The sequence below is a fragment of the Sciurus carolinensis genome, chromosome 4 (genome assembly GCF_902686445.1).
Source record: "Sciurus carolinensis chromosome 4, mSciCar1.2, whole genome shotgun sequence".
Taxonomy (NCBI): Eukaryota; Metazoa; Chordata; class Mammalia; order Rodentia; family Sciuridae; genus Sciurus; species Sciurus carolinensis.
The window spans coordinates 97,159,031-97,178,476 of NC_062216.1; the positions used below are offsets into that span (position 1 = coordinate 97,159,031).

The 19,446-nt window shown below is 37.8% G+C and overlaps 1 protein-coding gene across 2 annotated transcripts in view; it reads right to left on the reverse strand.

Moving 5' to 3' along the window:
* Amn1 (antagonist of mitotic exit network 1 homolog) overlaps positions 1 to 19,446 on the reverse strand; it is a 47,254-nt gene that overhangs the window by 22,146 nt on the left and 5,662 nt on the right. For both annotated transcript variants that reach the window (XM_047550491.1, XM_047550492.1), the window contains exons 2-5: positions 16,389 to 16,521; positions 5,726 to 5,870; positions 1,455 to 1,672; positions 640 to 696 (exon numbers count right to left, since the gene is read on the reverse strand). In XM_047550491.1, coding sequence (XP_047406447.1) covers positions 640 to 696; positions 1,455 to 1,672; positions 5,726 to 5,870; positions 16,389 to 16,521 — 553 coding nt within the window. The remainder of the gene's footprint in view (positions 1 to 639; positions 697 to 1,454; positions 1,673 to 5,725; positions 5,871 to 16,388; positions 16,522 to 19,446) is intronic.

The window sequence follows — 19,446 nt, forward strand, 5'->3', positions numbered from 1 at the left end:
ATTATTTACAGTAGTAGAGAAGTGGAGAATTATTTTTAAAATGATTTATTAATATAATAGAATAAGATGAAACAGTTAAAATTAAGATCTAGGTGCAATGTGTACACTTGTAATCACTGCTACTACCGAGGCTGAGGCAGGAGGATTGTAAGTTTGAGGCCACTATGAACAACTTAGTGAAACCCTGTCTCAAAAAGGGGATGTGGTTCGCTGGTAGAATGCCTGCCTTGGATGCGTGAAAGCCCTGGGTTCAATCCCCAGCACTGAAAAGCACAAAACAAAAAAGAGGTAAAGGAGGGGATGAAAAAAGGTCTATGAAATACCTAATTTAAAAGGTGTGGTCTTCTATTGTTTAAAAAATAATTTCTCAGCAGGATCTGCTGGTAAACACCTGTAATACCTGTGACTTAGGAGGTTGAAATAAGAGGATCACAAGTTTGAGGCACGCCTCCACAACTTAGCAAGACCCTATGTCAAGATAAGAAATAAAAGGGGCTAGGTATGTAGCTCAGTGGTAGAGCAACCCTGGGTTCAATCCCTAGTACTACAAAAAAATAAAAATAAAAACAAAAAATTAATAAAATATGGGGATAATATAAAATTCAGTTACCATCATATCTATAGATATTTAAAATTTACCTCTAATTTCTTGGCACATAATCCACTCACAAGTGCAACCACACCATTGTCAGATACCTAAGCAAAGGGAAAAAGAAACAGTCCATAAATGGAGATGATGAAAGTAAAATTTTGTAAAATTTATTAATCATTTAGATAGTTTGCCTCCCATTCAGTAAATGTATCTTTTAGTCATACATACCGCTCACATTTGTTGCTTAAAATAATTAAGGAGAATACACTAAATTACAATTCTTTAATCAACAAAAGCATGAAATGGTCAATAATTTCAAGAATAATCAAATGAATTATGTTTTTCTGATTAGTTATGAAAATACATTGGGCCTAAAATAGCCTTCAAAAGACCCATACCACAACCTTCTCCAGTGACCCTCCACCATAATTAAGTTTTTTGTCAGTAAGATTTTACAAAGAGTGTCAACAGGATTTCTGCAGAGAGCTCAATGTGGTTTAAAGCTTCCTCTTTCTTGTAAATGCCAGGTTTGCAGGCAAAATGTGTGATAGACTCTGTCTCAAGAGAGCTCACTGTACAAAAGTTACTATTTCTGTTTTCTGTGGTAAAAACCTGTGAAACTCTGTCTAGCCTAAGAATATGGGACAAAGAGTAACTGTTATATACCCACCCACTGTCATGTAACCACTCCAATGGGTATAAATCTAAACAAATTTCCAGATCCAGATTTTTAGGCATGAGTCCCTCTGGACCAATGGCTTAAATAACTCTGCTTCCTAAAAATTCCTCAGGTGCTACCCACATCTGTCCTACATCAGGCCAACACATAATCTGTTATGTTTCAAGTCCATATTTCATTTACCTGAGTGGCTGAAAAGTCAATGCTCTGCAAAAATGGGCAGTTTTTCCCCAATGCGTGTAAGGACACATCAGTAATACTTAAGCATCCACCTAGATCAATAATCTTTAGCAGCCGGCAATTGAGTGCAAGAGCAAGGACTCCTTCATCAGTGAGATTGCAGCATCTTTTCAAAATAGCTTCATGGAGATACGAACAAGATGAAGCCACAGCTTTTATTCCTGGGGGACAACATAATTATCAATGAACTATATATATGTGTATACATTGTGAATTTTAAACATTCCCAAAGAAACAATAGTGATAGAATTTCCTCAAGCAAGCACCAGAAGGACAACTTCTACAAGGAGTTAGCAACACAGGCAGCTATGGGAACCCATCCTTATTTAGCAGAATCAGACTAGGTAGAACCATGGGACTCAGATGCCTGGCTTTTAGGAACTGCTGGGAAGCATGTGGCACTGTGTGGGAGTGGTTCCCTGTCTCCTTCTGGAATATTCCCCCTTAAGAGAATGGCTCCCCTAACTCCACCCTATCCTGTCCATCACAGAAGAAACTCCTCCCTGTCCTGGCCCCCTATACCTATTTATTATAAATAAAAGAGAGCTGGACGACTTGTTAAGAGGACAGAGCTGGTATGGCCAGACCCGTCATGCCCCCTCTCATTTAAAGAGTATTGGCTCTTGTTGTGTTTATTTAGTAGATAAATTTTTTGGGTAATAGATAGAAAAACTTCCAACATCATCCTCTAGCAGTTAATCCTTTTCTTATCCACGTGGGATGTGGCAGAGAGGATCCCCACAGTCAGGCTCATGGGAGCCTGTAAGGTAAGATATCAGAGGCTTATTTTATAATGGTTGTTTTGGCCCTTTAGAAATCAAGCCATTACTCCTGACTTTTGTATCTGATCTAATATTCTCATGACTTTTAGGTAAATCTTCCAAGATGTATATTAAGTTTAACTGACTATAGCTTGACAAAGAAGATAGACCCTGATTCCTTCAATCTCCTAAGATGTGGTAAGATCATCTCATTCCAGTAGTCAAAATTTCCCTGCTTTTTACTTCAACATGCCTAAGTAATGCCCCACCAATGTATGTGTTGAGTATAATGATTTACAGTTACCTTTATTCTCTGTATAAATGTTGTTACAGCTCCTTTTATTTGGAATACTTTTTCAGGGCAATTTGAATCAGTACTCCTGGCCTAGGCCACTTATATTTGTCTTAGAATAAACACTTTTCTTATTTCCTTCAAAAGTGAATCCTTATTTTGCATCAATAATATATATGTGCATGTGTGTTGGATATGAATGTTTGGTTAAATACTAGTTGGTGCCTAGGAAAGCTTGCAGTGAGATAAGGACTTCAAAAAAATGTGATAATGAAGGAAATGTAGAGAGGAAGCTGGTCATTTTCCTTATCTCCAGTCATTAGGTGAGAATCTAAGCAAAGTGACCTTGGTTAAAGGAAAGGAATGTAGTCATAAAACACCTAAGCACTCCACCTGACGTGTAACCTATCCTATACATATTCCCCCTGCTCGTAGGTGTAGGGTGGCCCTCATTGTATCCTGGCTTGCTGCTGCCTAGGAGTGTGTGAATAATGAAATGTCCAAAATCTTGCTGTTGAGTCCTCCAGTGATGGTACCATTATTCAAAGCCTTTTTGAAATGTTTCAAGAATTCTCTAGGCTGTAGTATATTCTTCAGAATATATCTGCAATTAATGGCAAGGCTTTTTTGTTCAGAAGTAGATTTGCTTTTAGGAAGCAGCAGACCAAATTTGATAGTTAAATAGTAAATGATTTCTCTTTTGGTTAAAGCAAAAATTTCAAAGTAGTAAAGTGAAATCAAATTTAAATTTCCCAAAAATTTTAGGTAATTATCTTCTTGCTTATCCTTAGGAATCATAGCTATGTTTCCAAAAGCTCGGTCCTGTCCCAGATGCCAATTCAATAATAAGAATGGTTTTGAAAAAAAGGAAAAAGAAGGTTTATTGCTTTGCTAGCAAAGGAGAAACAGGGGACACCTTTACCAAAGGCTGTGATTTTGCCCATCAGCAGTGTAACTGAAAGTTTGGTCCTTGTCCCCCATGCCAATTCAATAATGAGGACATGGTTTTGAGAAAAATGAAAAAGAAGGAAGATTTATTGCTTTGCTAGCAAATGAGAAACACAGGGGACTCCTGTCCCAAAGGCTGTGATTCTGCCCATTAGCACGAACAGGAGTTTTTTAAAGAGGTGATTCAGAGAAAAGATTAGGGAGGAGAAGGTCAGGGAAAAGGTTGGGAAAAAGAAAAAAAATGTACGTTTCAAAGCATCAGGTGAACTCCTGTTACAGCAGGAACAGGGAGCTTTTAAAGAGGTGATTCAAAGGCTACATTCCACCTGTTCTCTGTGTGGAGTTTAATTGACTTGTTGATTTGGGAGATGGTCATTTCTGATATCTGGTACCATCCCCAAAGTTTGGATTACTTTGTTCTTATGGTGGGTGTGTACTCAAGGACAGATAACTCTGCCTAGGATGGGGAAGAAAGGTAATCCTGTTTCCCCTGAGATTAGGGAGGGGAGAGATGGGGGTGGGCAGGAAGAGAGGAAGAGAAAGAAACATGTCCATTTAAAATATAAGTTGCAGTGGCCGAGCAGCAAGGGTTACATTCCAAGCATAAAGTGAACCACTGTTACAGTTATACCTATATATTCTCTCTGGTCCCACTTTTAGAGTTTTTTTTTTTTTTTTCCTCCTTTTTTTCTTTTTGTAGTACAGGGGAATTGAACCCAGGGGCAGTCTACCACTGAGTTACTTTTCCAGCCTTTTTAATTTTTTAAGACAGGGTCTCACTAAGTTGCTGAGTCTGGCCTTGCAATCCTCCTACCTCAGCTTCCTGGGTTGCTGGGATTATAAGTGTGTACCACCAAGTTGGGCTAAATTTGGATTTCTTTTCTACCACTATGTTCCTTCCTTGTCAGCGTGAACCAATTTTATGTTTTACTGAGGGTCAGAAAAACAGAATTCCTTAAATCCAATTATATAGATGTAAATGCACCCTGGAGACTTATACATGATGCTATACCACATAAATAAGAGGAGTACTTTTCAGATCCTGGGATCTTCAGTCACCACAAATATTATAGCACTGTGTCAAGATACCTTTATGGGCAAAATACACACACAAAAAGGGAAGATGTTAAATTTACGAATAGATAATTTTTATTGTTTTCCATAATTTTGGGGGGTATTGGGAATCTAACCCAGGAGCATTTTACCACTGAGCTACATCTCCCACTCCTCTTTTGAGACAAGCTCTCACTAACTTGCTGAGGTTCTTGCTAAATTGCTGAGGCTGGCCTCCAACTTTCAATCTTTCTGTCTTAGCCTCCTGAGTCGCTGGGATTATAGGTGTGCTCCACCGTACTGGGCTTGTTTTCCATATCTTAAGAAAGAATGGTTATTTACTTGTGTCCAGAAAGGAAGTTGTAGTATAATAAGAAACATAATTGGTCTTTGTCTCTAGTTCCCACACAGACTACCTAAAACCTTGAAATTTCCTGCATGATATGAGTGTCTTTTATTAGTCATAATGAGAACTTTTGATTATATTTGGTTTAATGCTAATGAGGTAACAATGTGGGGCCTCTAGATAAGTCTCAGGATGGGGACTGTCTCCAGAAAGACCAAGTGATTAAAAGATAAGAGCTTTCCAATCCAATCACTGACCTTTGAGAAAAGGCGTGGGGCAGGTAAACTCTGTAAGAACTTTTGACTACTTAGGAGGCTGAGGCAGGAGGATCACAAGTTTAAAGCCAGAGCCCCAACAACTTAGTGAGGCCCTAAGCAACTCAGTGAGAACTTGTCTCATATAAATATAAATATAAATATAAAAATAAATATAAATATAAATATAAATATAAATATAAATATAAAAAAGGGCTGGGATGTGGCTTGGTGGTTAAACACCTCTAGGTTCAATCCCTGGTACCAAAAAAAAAAAAAAAAAAAGATGCTCAGAGTCTTGCTAAATTGGTGAGTCTGGCCTTCAACTTGTGATTCTCCTGCTTCAGTCTACCAAGTTGCTGGGATTATAGGTATGTGCCATCACATATACTTTATAAAAGATACAGATGAGAACCACATGCAGAAAAGCATGGGGGAAGGGTCATGGTGTTCCCACCCCTCATAGGGGTGCCACCACCCTCCAGGGACAGTCATATGTTTAGCTATCCAGAATTTCCCTGGGTTTAGTCTACACATTTATTCAGTGATAATAAACATACCTTCTGATGTTATAGAAACTCTGTCTCCTTCTGAGGAATTTATATTTAATTTTTTCAGTTTTCTGCATTTACACAGGTGTAGGAGAGCAGCATCTGAGATATCACAGCTCCGTAGATCTAGAGCTTGGACATCAGGATGTAAAATCTGTAACAAGTACACGATGTTGAGAAATTAACTTTTTTATAAATATAAACATTTATTCTATAGCCAGGGTTTTGATGATCTTGGCAGACAAGTGGTTAATGGAAAATACAGCAAAGAAGGCAGAAATATATACATGTGGAGACAGATATGTAAAGCAGGAAAAAACAGGTCAGTTTCCAGTTAGAGGTACAGACTCAAAGCCTCCAAAGTCCTAATCAGGATGCAAACCACTGTTGAGATTGTCAGAGGAGAGTGGGGAACTGAAGCTCTAAACTTTGGTTCTTGTGTTCCCCACAAAAGAAAATTCAAAGTCAGATACTGAAAGTCAAGCAAGAGAACTTTATTATAAATGAAAGTAAAGTTGATGCAAAATGAGAGTAGGGTGAAAACAGAGTAAAGTGGAGGTGAAGTTAGAGTAGGGTGAAAATAGAGTAAGGCTCAAGTAGAGAGTGGGCTGGCTTTGAGTAGAGAATGGCAAAGGAAACAGCTGTTACCAAATTTATTACTGCTTGATGTTTGCTTTGAAAACTGGGAATACCTTTTGTATTCTTTGCCAATCAGGTTTTCAAGTCCTCCTTCACATCAGGTGGGTGGTGGAGTTTTTGACCCTAGTTGACCCTCTCTGGAACAGTCAAAGTGGCCATCCTACACAGAGGGGCTTCATCTACAAGTACATCCTATGTTAATGTAGGCACTGGGGTCAATGGTTGGTCAGAAATTGCCGTAGTGCACCTGCATTATTAAAGAAACCTCTCTTCTGAGACATATGGTGGTGGAGTTTTTGACCCTAATTAGTCCTCTCTGGAACTATCATGGTGGCCATCCTATTCAGGGGGGCTTCATCTACAAGTCACTCCTATGTTAATGTGGGTACTGGGGCCAGCAACCAGGTCAAAGGCATACTGAGCCTGCACTACTAAAGGAATCTTCCTTCCCAGACATGGACACCTATAGCTTTAATTCAACCTCAATGGACCCAGTTAAGAGTCAGTCCCATTAATCCTTTTCTTTTGATGTATTTCCTCAATTAGCTCCTTTTGCTTATGTTTAATTTCTACAAATTACCTGCCACCATTTGCTTTCTCATCCACTTTGAAAGAAGTTTAAAGAAGGCTCTAAAAGTAATTTGAAGAACACTTCTGACCTTGCCATGCATTCCACTGCTGATTACTAGCTACTACCCAACAGAGATGACTGTTGCATAGACCCCTAGATCTGAGAGGCAAAACCTGAGGGATTACCTTCTTCTGGCAGCTCTGACAGTCATTAATAACTCTCCCTATGTGACTCTTTGCTAGCATGTGTATGTTGAGAGAATCCAAAGTGACTTGCTTTAAATATATGCTGTACATAACTATTTTTATAAATGATAGGATGAATGTTCCTTTGTGTTTTTCTGACTATGATTTTCTGAGATTTACACTAGTAGCAAATTTGTTGTGTCAATGATAAGCAAATTTTTGGACTATTTTTCTTTTTAATCCAGTACTGGGGATTGAACTCAAGTGCACTCCAGCACTGAGCTACATCCCAGCCTGTTTTTATTGAGACAAGATCTCACTACGTTGCCTAGCCTAGACTTGTACTTAAAATTCTTCCTCAGTCCCCAAGTAGCTAAGATTACAGATAGGTACACCAAAGTGCCGGGCATAAATTTTCGGACTTTTGATAGTTGACAACTTGTCCTCCTATAAGAATTTTTTAAACTTATACTGTCATCAGCATAAGTTAAAAGTGACAATTTCCCTACACTATTGCCAGTGCTGGGTATCATTGTTTTTAAATCTCTGCTGAACTGAAAGGCAAACTGTCACTTAATGAGGTTAAATATCCTTTTATGTTGTTGGCAATTTGTATTTTTTCCTTTGAATATTTCCTGATTCTTGTTTTCATTTGATATTTCAATTGGTTTGTAGTATTGTCAACATTTTAAAAATGTAGATTTTCATACATATTGCAAATATTTTTCCAATTTTGACTTAATTTTTCTTTTTATTTTGGTACAGGAAACTTAACCCAGGCATGTTTAACCTCTCAGCCACATCCCAGTCAACTTTTTAAAATTATTTTTATTTTGAGACAGAGTCTTGCTAAGCTGCCTAGGGCCTTGCTAAATTGCTGAGGCTAGCTTTGAACTTGCAGTCCTCCTGCCTCAGCCTCCCAAACTGCTGGGATTACACGTATGTACCACCACTCCTAGCTTAATTTCTTTGGGTCATAAAGAAGCTTACTCTTTCTTTTTTTTTCTTTTTCTTTTTTTTTTTTTTTGGTGTAGTGGGGCAGTTTACCACTGAGATACATCTCCAGTCCTTTTAATTTTTTTTTCTTTTTTTTTTGAGATACAGTCTCACTAAATTGTCCAGGCTGGTCTGGAATTTATGATCCTCCTGTCTCAACCTCCTGAATAGCTGGGATTACAGGCATGCAACACATTGCCCAGATTTCCTCTGAATGCCTAAACTTGGTATTGTGTTTCAAAATGCCTTTTCCATCTATAGACTGTTATTGGAGTCCTAGGCTAGATAGCTGACTCTGGGGATCCAACAAATCTGTTCCAGCCATACACCCCAACACTGAATATATAGGTAATGATGAAATGCATGAAAGGAATTTTAATCAGTAAAGTTACACTAGTGAAAAAACAGGGGAGACCCATGTCCATAGCCCTGTCCAAGAGGGGCTGATAATAATGACTTTGAAATTTTATAGAAAGGGGAATGAAGGCAATGGGAGGCGTGTGTGGCAGGGGGCCCACACAGCTGGAAGGACTGCACATCTACTAAAGCAGGTAATCTTGATTGGGTATGGTCTATTCATAATTATCTCAGGATTGGTCAGGTGGGGACTTTCCCTTAAGAAAGTTGCCATTGCCTGGAGGGTAGCTTCCACTCATTACATGTTTATCAGATCAGAACTTGTTCCTGGAATCCAGGGTGACTGAGTGAAGGAGACAGATGCAAAATGGAGGCATGTCTTTAATCTTGCCCTTAGCCACCCACTGGATGTTTGCAGCAAAAGCGAAGAGTCTTGAAGTTTTTGTTATAGACTACAGAAACATTTAGGAAATATTTCAAAAAAATTCAAACAAAGATGCGTGTAACTTTGCAACATATGTCATATCTCACTTCTGGAATAATTCTACACAGAACGCTTGTAAGCGTGAGGATTAGAGAAAGAGCACCAACGAAAATCGATCTTTGCTTTTTCATTCATTCCCTTTACTCCTTTTTGTTTAGATAAATTTAGGTTTAAATAAATGTTAAAGATTTCAATAAAAGAAAAAATTTATGGGCTGGGGTTTTGGCTCAGTGGTAGAGCACTTGCCTAGCATGCGTGAGGCACTGGGTTTGATTTTCAGCACCACATACAAATAAAATAAAACAACTAGTTTTCTGTAGCATCATAATGAGTCACACATAACATTTTATCCATCAACAATAGGAACGTGGGAATATTATTCTTCCTTCATAGATCCAAGCAGACTGCCACTAAAAAAATTCATGTTCAAATACAGGCTAATAAGAAAACAAAGGTATCTCAGGTTAATGCAGAAGAAACAATGATACACTGAAGCACAATGACAATATAAAGACAGCACTTGTCATGTGGTGGAATGCCATCATCAAAGTTTACTTTCTTCTGATCATAGGCTTTGGGCAAATGTAAAATCAGAGCAATTAGCAGTTCTCTGTAGTCAGTGGTGATGGTGATGGTTGCAAACCCAAATCTTTACAAGTAAGAAGTGTAGAAACTATTAACTAGTATTTTCAGTTTTTGAAACACAAAGAACAAAAATGCAAAAGGTAACACAGGAGGCAGGGCAAAGTGATGCACACCTGTAATCCCAGTGGCTCAGGAGGCTGAGGCAGGAGGATCACAAGTTCAAAGTCAGCCTCAGCAACAGCAAGGTATAGCAACTCAGTGAACCCTGCCTTTAAATAAAGTACAAAATAGGGTTGTGGTTCAGTGGTCAAGTGCCCCCGAGTTCAATCCCGGGTACTCCCCCTACACCTACCTCCCCAAAAAAAGATAACACAGGAGTAATATTAAGGGGAATCATTTACTACAGTATCTAACAAACTTAAAAAATGAGGAGCTCAAGGTGAAGCCCTAATTTGAGGATCTGTTTGGCAGGAGAGATTATCATTTTTTGGTGCCTGGGGCTCTCTGACTTAGAGACTTAGAGCTCATCACTCTAGTCCCTTTCCAGGTCTCCTTCATCAGCTCTACCAGGTAGGTACAGTCTCAGAGCTCCTTTACTCTTGTACTGTTAGGGGTAAAAAGCAAACTACAAATAATAATTATGAAAAATAAAATAGTTGGAAAAAAATAATAGTTTACACGAGATAAACGAACAGGAACAAATCAGCAAGTTAGAAGGAAGTGCAAAGGATAAATAGAAAATATAAAAGTTATTGAGACATGGGAGATTATAGAGGTACTAACATATGGATAATAACAGACTCAAAAGTGAAATTAGAAACGGAGGGGTGGAAACATTTGAAGAAACAATGGAAAAAAATTCTTGGCATTAGAGATGGAAAATATCATTGAAAGAACCAACTGGATTCAAAAAGTTTGATTCTTTTTTTAGAAAAGTATGAATTTTAAAATTTCTTATATGAGGATGTGTTGTATGTATGTGTGTGCATTTTGCTCTTTTTAGAAGGAAACTTTTTTAAAAATTTATTTTTATTGTAAACAAATGGGATACATGTTGTTTCTGTTTGTACATGGAGTAACAGCATACCATTTGTGTAATCATACATTTACATAAGGAAATGGTGTTTGATTCATTCTGTTATTTTTTCCTCCCCCCACCCCTCCCACCTCTCTTTTCCCTCTATACAGTTCGTCCTTTCTCCATTCTTGCACCCCTCCCACACCCCACTATGTGTCATCATCTGCTTATCAGTGAGATCATTCGTCCTTTGGGTTTTTGAGATTGGCTTATCTCACTTAGCATGATATTCTCCAATTTCATCCATTTGCCTGCAAATGCCATAATTTTATTATTCTTTATAGCTGAGTAATATTCCATTGTGTGTATATATATATATATATATATATATATATATATATATATACATATACCATAGTTTCTTTATCCATTGGTCAATTGAAGGGCATCTAGGTTGGTTCCACAATCTGGCTATTGTGAATTGAGCAGCTATGAACATTGATGTGGCTGTATCTCTGTAGTATGCTGATTTTAAGTCCTTTGGGTATAGGCCTAGGAGTGGGATAGCTGGGTCAAATGGTGGATCCATTCCAAGTTTTCTAAGGAAAGTCCACACTGCTTTCCAGAGTGGCTGCACTAATTTGTAACCCCACCAGCAATGTATGAGTGTACCTTTTTCCCTCCATCCTATCCAACATCTATTGTTGCCTTGTATTCTTGACAATCGCCATTCTAATTGGGGTGAGATAGAATCTTGGTGTAGTTTTGATTTGCATTTCTCTTATTACTAAAGGTGGTGAATATTTTTTCATATGTTTGTTGATTGCTTGTAGATCTTCTTCTGTGAAGTGTCTGTTCATATCCTTAGCCCATTTGTTGATTGGGTTATTTGTATTCTTGGTGTAGAGTTTTTTGAGTTCTTTATATATGCTCTATCTGAGGTATGAGTGGCAAAGATTTTCTCCCACTCTGTAGGTTCTCTTTTCACATTGCTGTTAGTTTCTTTTGCTGAGAGAAAGCTATTTAGTTTGAATCTATCCCAGTTATTGATTCTTGCTTTTATTTCTTGTGCTGTGGGAGTCCTGTTAAGGAAGTCTGATCCTAAGCCAACATGTTGAAGATTTGGACCTACTTTTTCTTGTATAAGATGCAGGGTCACTGGTCTGATTCTGAGGTCCACGATCCATTTTGAGATGAGTTTTGTGCAGGGTGAGATAGGGGTTTAGTTTCAATCTGCTGCATATGGATTTCCAGTTTTCCCAGCACCATTTGTTGAAGAGGCTATCTTTTCTTCATTGCATATTTTTGGCACCTTTGTCTAGTATTAGAAAACTGTATTTATTTGGGTTTGTGTCCATGTCCTCTATTCTGTACCATTGATCTACCTGTCTATTTTGGTGCCAATACCATGCTGTTTTTGTTACTATTGCTTTGTAGTATAGCTGAAGTTCTGGTATTGCGATATCCCCTGTTTCATTCTTCCTGCTAAGGATTGCTTTAGCTATTCTGGGTTTCTTATTCTTTCAGATGAATTTCATGATTGCTTGGCTCTATTAAAAGGAAATTTTTTTTTTTTTTTTTTTTTTTTTTGTGGTGCTGGGGATTGAACCCAGGGCCTTGTGCTTGCAAGGCAAGCACTATACCAACTGAGCTATATCCCCAGCCCAGAAGGAAACTTTTAATAGAGCAATTTTGTACAGAATTTTTGCTTTCATAGACCAGTTATTTTATTGGCCTATCATAATTTTTGAACATCACCATCAACAAAAGAACTCACCATTTTTATTTTTTCCTCCTTTCTCTATCTCATACTGGAGATTGAACCCAGGGTCTCTCACATGCTAGGGAAGCATTCCACCACTGAGTTATATCCCTAGCCCACCCTCACTTTTAAATTTAAGACAGGTCACCCTAAACTGCTGAGCTGGCCTTGAATTTGTGATCCTCCTACCTCAGCCTCCTGAGTAGCTGGGATTACAGGCATGCATCACCATATGCAGCTATTATTTTTTAATATCAAGAAATGTGCTAATTTCTTATACCATCTATTCCTGTTTTTGCTATTTTAACACACGTAAGTTAGCTCATATATTGAAAATTTGTGATTAACGGTTGAAAAATACATTCTTTATTCTAAACAGTTGTTAAGAAAAATCACATAGCCAGGTGCAATGGAGTACACCTATAATCCCAGTGACTTGGGAGGCTAAAGTAGGAGGAATGAAAGTTGAAGGCCAGCCTCAGCAACTTAGTGAGGCCCTAAGCAACTTAGCAAGACCTTGTCTCAACAACAAAAAATTATAAGAAAAATCATAACTTGGAAAAAGTTTTATTTTACTAATTTATTTAGTAGTGGGGATTGAACTCAGAAGCACTTTATCACTGAACTATATCCTTTGTCCTTTTTATTTTGAGACAGGGTCTCACTAAATTGCTGAGGGCCTCATTAATTTGCTGAGGTTGGCCTTGAACATGAATCCTTCTGCTGCAGCCTCCTGAGTCACTGGGATGATAGGTGTGTGCCACTGTGCCCAGCTTACACCACCTTTAATATCAAGCAAAAACACTGATAAGCTAACCTAGGTTTATTTGCTAGGGATGTCACAACAAAGTAGCACTAACTGGGTGGCTTAAAACAAAAGAACTTTATTTTCTTCCAGTAGTGAAGGCTAGACATCTGAAAACAAGGTATTGGCAAGGAAGATCTGAGAGCTCTGAGGGAGAGGCTGTTCCATGCTTTTCTCATAGCTTCTCTAAGGCCTAACAATCCTTGCCATTCTTGACTCCCAGGTATATTACTCCAGTTCTGCCTCCATCTTCTTATGGTGTTCTCCCAGTGTCTTGTGGTTACTTTCTTATAAGGATACAAGTCATACTGGATTTGGGGCCCACTGTACTCCAGTATGATCTTAATGTAACTGGAAAGACCCTATTCTGCAAAGACCCTGTTTCAAAATAAGATCATGTTCTGATGTACTGGATGTTATTCCAACTTTTGTGTGTGTGTGGGGGTTTGCTACTGAACCCGTAATACCACCTAATGGTCATCTGACTATCTAGGAAAATGTAACATTGATCAATCTCCTATTTACTGTTAATTGAAGCAAATATTCTAATTATTTTATAATTCTATACAGCAAGATAATAACTTGTAGAAAATTTATAAAAAGGAATCTTCTTCTTCCTAGAGAGAAAGCTCACCAAAGATTTCTGTACAGGGCTGAGGTTGTGGCTCAGTGGTAGAGCACCTGCCTAGCATGTGTGAGGCACTGGGTTCAATTCTCAGCACCACATGAAAATGAATAGATAAAATAAAGGTATTATATCCATCTACAACTAAGAAAAAAAAAAAAAAGATTTCTGTTCAGTCAGGTTTGGTGGCACATGCTTCTAATTCCAGAAACAAGGAAGGCAGAGGCAGGTTGAGTACAAGTTTGAGGCCAGTCTCAGAAACTCAGGGAGATCTTGTCTCAAAATAAAAAGGATTGGGTAAGGCTCCTGGGCCAAATCCCCAGTGCCAAAAAGGGAAACAAAAAAAGATTTCTGTTCAGCCAGGTGTGGTGGTGCAGGCCTCTAATCCCAGGGACAAGGCAAGCAGAGGTAGGAGGATCACAGTCTGAAGTTGGCCTCAGAAATTTAGGGAGACCTTGTCGCTAAATAAGAAAAAGAGAACTGGGGTAAAGTAAGTGAATCTGGGTTCAATCACTAGTACCACCACTAAAAAAAAAAAAAAAAAAAAAAAAAAAAAGGAAAAAAGATTTCTGTTTTCTGTTCAGTAGAAAAGATAGCCTTAGTGGTTGATTTTATTTATCCATAAGACATTTTTCTTTCTTTCAACGTTTTAATTTTTATTTTGAAGGGTGCTGGGGATCAAATCCAGGGTCTTGCACATGCTAGCCAAGTACTCCACCATTGAGCTATACCCTTCAGTCCTAACTTTTTCTAATTTTATATCTAACAGTAAATTTACTTCAGCTTGTGTATGTTTGTTTATGTGTAGATAAGTGGATATCAGTTTCTTGAATACTCTTGAACTAATTTTGCATTTCTATTAGTTCTTTTACAAATAAGGTATTTAAAATGTCATTGGCACATGTTTACTACTTGTGTAAGAATTAGATTTTTAACTTTTTTTGGGGGGCAGGGGGGTACCAGGGATGCTTTACCACTGAGCCACATCCCCAGCCCTTTTTATTTTTTATTTTGGGATAGAGTCTTGCTAAATTGCTTAGGGCCTCACTAAATTGCTGAGGTGGGCTTTAAACTTTCAATCGTCCTGCCTCAGCCTCTGGAGCTGCTAGTTACATACAGGTCTATTCCATTGCACACAGCAATTTTAAATATTTTTGAATTATACTTGACACATGGAAAGAACAGAATAGAAGATCATTTTCATATAACCTGACTTTCATGAAGTTAATGTAAGAAAGTATGAACCTGACAACCATAAAAATGAAAAGCTGTACCCCATTTATGTACAATGAATCAAAATGCAGTCTGTAAAAATAAAAATTTTTTTTAAATGTAAAAAAAAAAGTATGAACCCTCTCCTCTCTTTTGACAAAAGAAAGCAACCTACCTTCCATCACTTCTGATAATAATCTCTCAACATTAGGCCATTTCCCTCCATTAGTCCAACTTTCTGTTCTTGCACTAAGGATCCAGATTCTTTTTTTTTTTTTTTTTTTTTTTTTGCGGTGCTGGGGATTGAACCCAGGGCCTCAGGGCCTCGTGCTTGCAAGGCAAGTACTCTACCAACTGAGCTCTATCCCCAGCCCAGGACCCAGGTTCCTAATACTGACCTAGCTGTGTTCTCGTTTCAAATTCATTTTCCACCCAATACATTTTCAGCTGTGAAATGCTGTAATCCTACAAAACCACTGCAGGTGGTTACTTTTACCTCCCATTTTACAGTTCAGAGAACCAAGGGACCGTATCAGAAAAAGTGGCAAAGCTGGAATATTAATTCAGGTTGGAGGCCCTTGATATACTTACTATCTTATAAAAAAGCCAATGGAAAAAGGCATATTATGTCCAGAAAGTAACCTGGGTTTCAGAGTCAATAGAAATTAGTAGGAAGGAGTGAGGTATCAAGAAAAATGGGACTGGTTTAGAAAAGTGATTTTTAGTTGTTGATCGCCATCTATGAGTAGATTATAAAATCAATTTAGTAGGTTGTGATGCAAATATTTTTAAAAATGAAATAAGATAAAAGTAGAATAAAATAGAAAATACCAAAATGTACTATATACCATATTGTATATATAGGTGTGATTTATGTACTGGAGTTATAATGAAACATGTATTTCTTATTGCAAATCTTGATCATAAATTTTAAACTTTTTGAAATCATAGATTGGTGCTATACAGAGTACTAGCACCATGAAGATAAAGGAATTAACGGAAAGAATAGTGAGGGACATATGGGCATTTCTGTTATATGGAAGGGAAAAAAATCCCAATGCTTTATTATTATTATTCATTTATAGTGGGGATGTAAATCCAGGGATGCTTTGCCACTGAGCTACATCCCCAGCCCTTTTTATTTTTTTTGGTACTAAGGTTTGAACCCAGGGTTGCTTTACTGTTGAGTTATATCCCCAGTCCTTTTAATTTTTTTGAGACAGGATCCCACTAAACTGCCCACATAGGCCTTGAATTTGCAATCCTCCTGCTTTAGCCTATCAAGTAGCTGGGATTATAGGTGTGTGCCACCATGTCCAACTTTATTATATTTTAAAATTATTACTAATCCTACCATATACCATCGCTCCAAGAATCTGAAACCATATTTTAACAGTAAAATATGATTGCTTTACAGTCATGAATACTCTTACCTCACTTATATTTGAATCTGTTATCTGTCCCTGCAAGCTCATTATTTTAATCAGTCTATCTTTTATGCTGGGAGGTAAAGGCTTAAGGTCTGTGATATATCTGGAAATATTCTCCATGAAGCACCAAAGGCATCTGAAATACAAATACAAAATAATAAGTTACACTATGACTGTACTAGTTCCCACACTTGTCAATATTTCTGTTAGTACTTAGCTCTTTCATAAAACTGTGTGTACTTTTGGCAGAGATGGAAGATATTGGGGGTTGAATCTAGGTGCACTTTACCACTGAGCTACATTCCAGTCTTTTTTTTTTTTTTTCTTCTTTTGTTGAGACAAGGTCTTGCTAAATTGCTGAGGCTGGGTCTCAAACTTGAGATCCTCCTGCCTCACGCTCCTGAGCAGCTGGGATTACAGGTGTGCACTGACATACCTGGTTAGCCATTCTCTTCCTAATGAACATTACTATTGTTTCTAGGATATGTTATCATATATTGTCAGATTGTTTTCCAAAAAGTCTATAACATTTCTTTTCTTTTCAGTACTGGGGAGGAACTCAGGGCAAGTGCTCTACCACTGACCACTAAGCTACATCCCTAAGTCATTTTAATTTTGAGACAAGGTTTTGCAAAATTGTCCAGGCTGGCCTCTAACTTTGTGATCCTCCTGCCTCAGTCTTCTGAGTAGCTGGAATCACAGGCATATGTCACTGTACCAAGTCCTCTAGTGAGTTTTATTTGTTAGTATACTTTTTAACTCCAGAATGTGAACTTGGTTCTTAAAAAAAAAAATCTTTATTGATTTCAGCTATTTGATAAAGACTTTTTATCATACCTTCTTTTGCTTCTTTCTTTTCTTTCTAAAACTTGAAGTAAAAGTCACATAATACTCAATTATTTTAAACCATACTATTCAGTGGCATTCTGTTTGTTCATAATGTTGTCCAATCACCATCTCTATCTAGTTCCAAAATATTTTCATCACCCCAAAAGAAAACTCCTGGGCTGGGGATATAGCTCAATTGGCAGAGTGCTTGCCATGCAAGCAAAAGGCCCTGGGTTCAATCCCCAGCAAAAAAAAAAAAAAAAAAAAAAAAAAAAAAAAAAAAAAAAGAAAAGAAAAGAAAAAGAAAACTCTGACCTAGTAAGGAATCAATCCACATTTCTCTTTTCTCCAAGTATCTAACTGTGGGAAGCCATCCTTATCTAGCAGAATCAGAGGTTCCCTGTCTAGTTCCCCTAAGAGAATAGCTCCCCCAACTCTACCCTATCCTGTCCATCACAGAAGAAGTTTCTCCCGGTCTTGGACCCCTTTACCTGTGTGTCTATAAATAAAAGAGAAATGGGCTATTCCATGTTGTTAGAGGCCAGAGCTGGTATTGCCAGACCAATCACAACCCCTCTTATTTAAAAAGAATATTGGCTCTTATGTGTTTATTGAGGAGATATAGCTAACATAATCCTCCAGCAGTTAACCCTTTTCTCATCCACACGGGACGTGGCTGAGAGACCCCCCACACCCAACAACTACCTATTTGCTTTTGGTCAAAAGCTTCTACTCAGCCTAATATGGATTTTTTTTTTTTAGCATAGAGGTTCATCCATATTATACATGTTATCAATATTCCACTCCTTTTTATGACTGAATAATATTCCATTTAATGAATATACCACATATTATTTTTTATCTTTTGGCTATGTAATATTTTATGAATATTCACATAGAAGTATTTGAGTACTCACTTTCCATTGTGTTGGGAATACCTAAGAGTGTGATTCTATGCTTAACTTTTGGAGAAACTACTGAACTGTTTCTCCCTTTACTTCCTTTATCATGTTTCTTTTGTTTTTGTTGTTGTGATTGGGGATTAAACCCAGGTGCACTTCATGACTGAGCTATATCCCCAGTCCTTTCCATGTTTTATTTTGAGACAGGGCTTTGCTAAATTGCTAAGGTTCCCATTAAGTTGATGAGGCTGGTCTTGAACTTGCCATCCTCCTACTCAGTCACCAGAATTGCTGGGATTACAGGCGTGCGTCACCACATCCAACACTCACTCTCTTTCTCTCTCTCTCTCTCTCTCATATATTAATACACACACACACACATATATTAATACACACATATATTAATACACACATACACACACACATATATATATACTTTTTTTTTTTTTTTTTTAATTCCTATGGTACTGGGGGTGGAACCCAAGGGCACTCTACCACTGAGCTACATCACCAGCCTTTTAACTTGCTGAATTAGAGTCTTGCTAAGCTGCGCAGGCTGGGTTCAAACTTATGATCCTCCTGCCTCAGTCTCCTGAGTCTCTGGTATTACAAGTATGTGCCACCACATTTGGTTGGATCCTTTTGTTCTTTGAATACATTCATAACAGCTTCTTTAAAGTAGCAAACAATTTTGAAAGATGAGATAATGCTTGTTATAAAATAGGGTATTCCCCAACCAAGGTCAGTTCTCCTCTTCTGTAATGCACCCCTAACATGTGCAGACATCCATCTGAGTCCTTGGTGTCATTACCCATGCAGAATTCGGGGTAAAAGGAGAACTGAAACAAACATGCTAATAATACTCACAGTGCTTGCTGTTCTGAGTAAAAATTTTTGTTGTCTAACCTAGGAATCTTGTTTCTTCTGCCAGCCTCCATCTAACAAAGTAACACCCTAATCTATTTATTATTTAATATAAAATCAAATCCCAGATCTGACAATTTGACAATGAAAAATGGATGCTGACAGAAACATTGCTTTATTGAAAAGGAAAGGCAGGGATCTTGTCAGCCAGCTTGGGGATTTGAGAAGATGCCCTGAGATTTGGTGTCAAATGCTGTCACCTAGTGTTAGGTAAAGGCAGAAGGAGAAAGGGTACCCTGGTGTTCTACTTGCTAATGAAACAAGCTGCCTTGCTGTTGTGTTGGTTATTGCTCACTCTCCTTCATACAGAAGGAAAAGGGATGTTATTATAATTGGATAGCAAGCCATGTGGCTCCAATTAAAGGCAATATGAGCATGGGTTTTAAAACAATTAAATCCTAATGCTG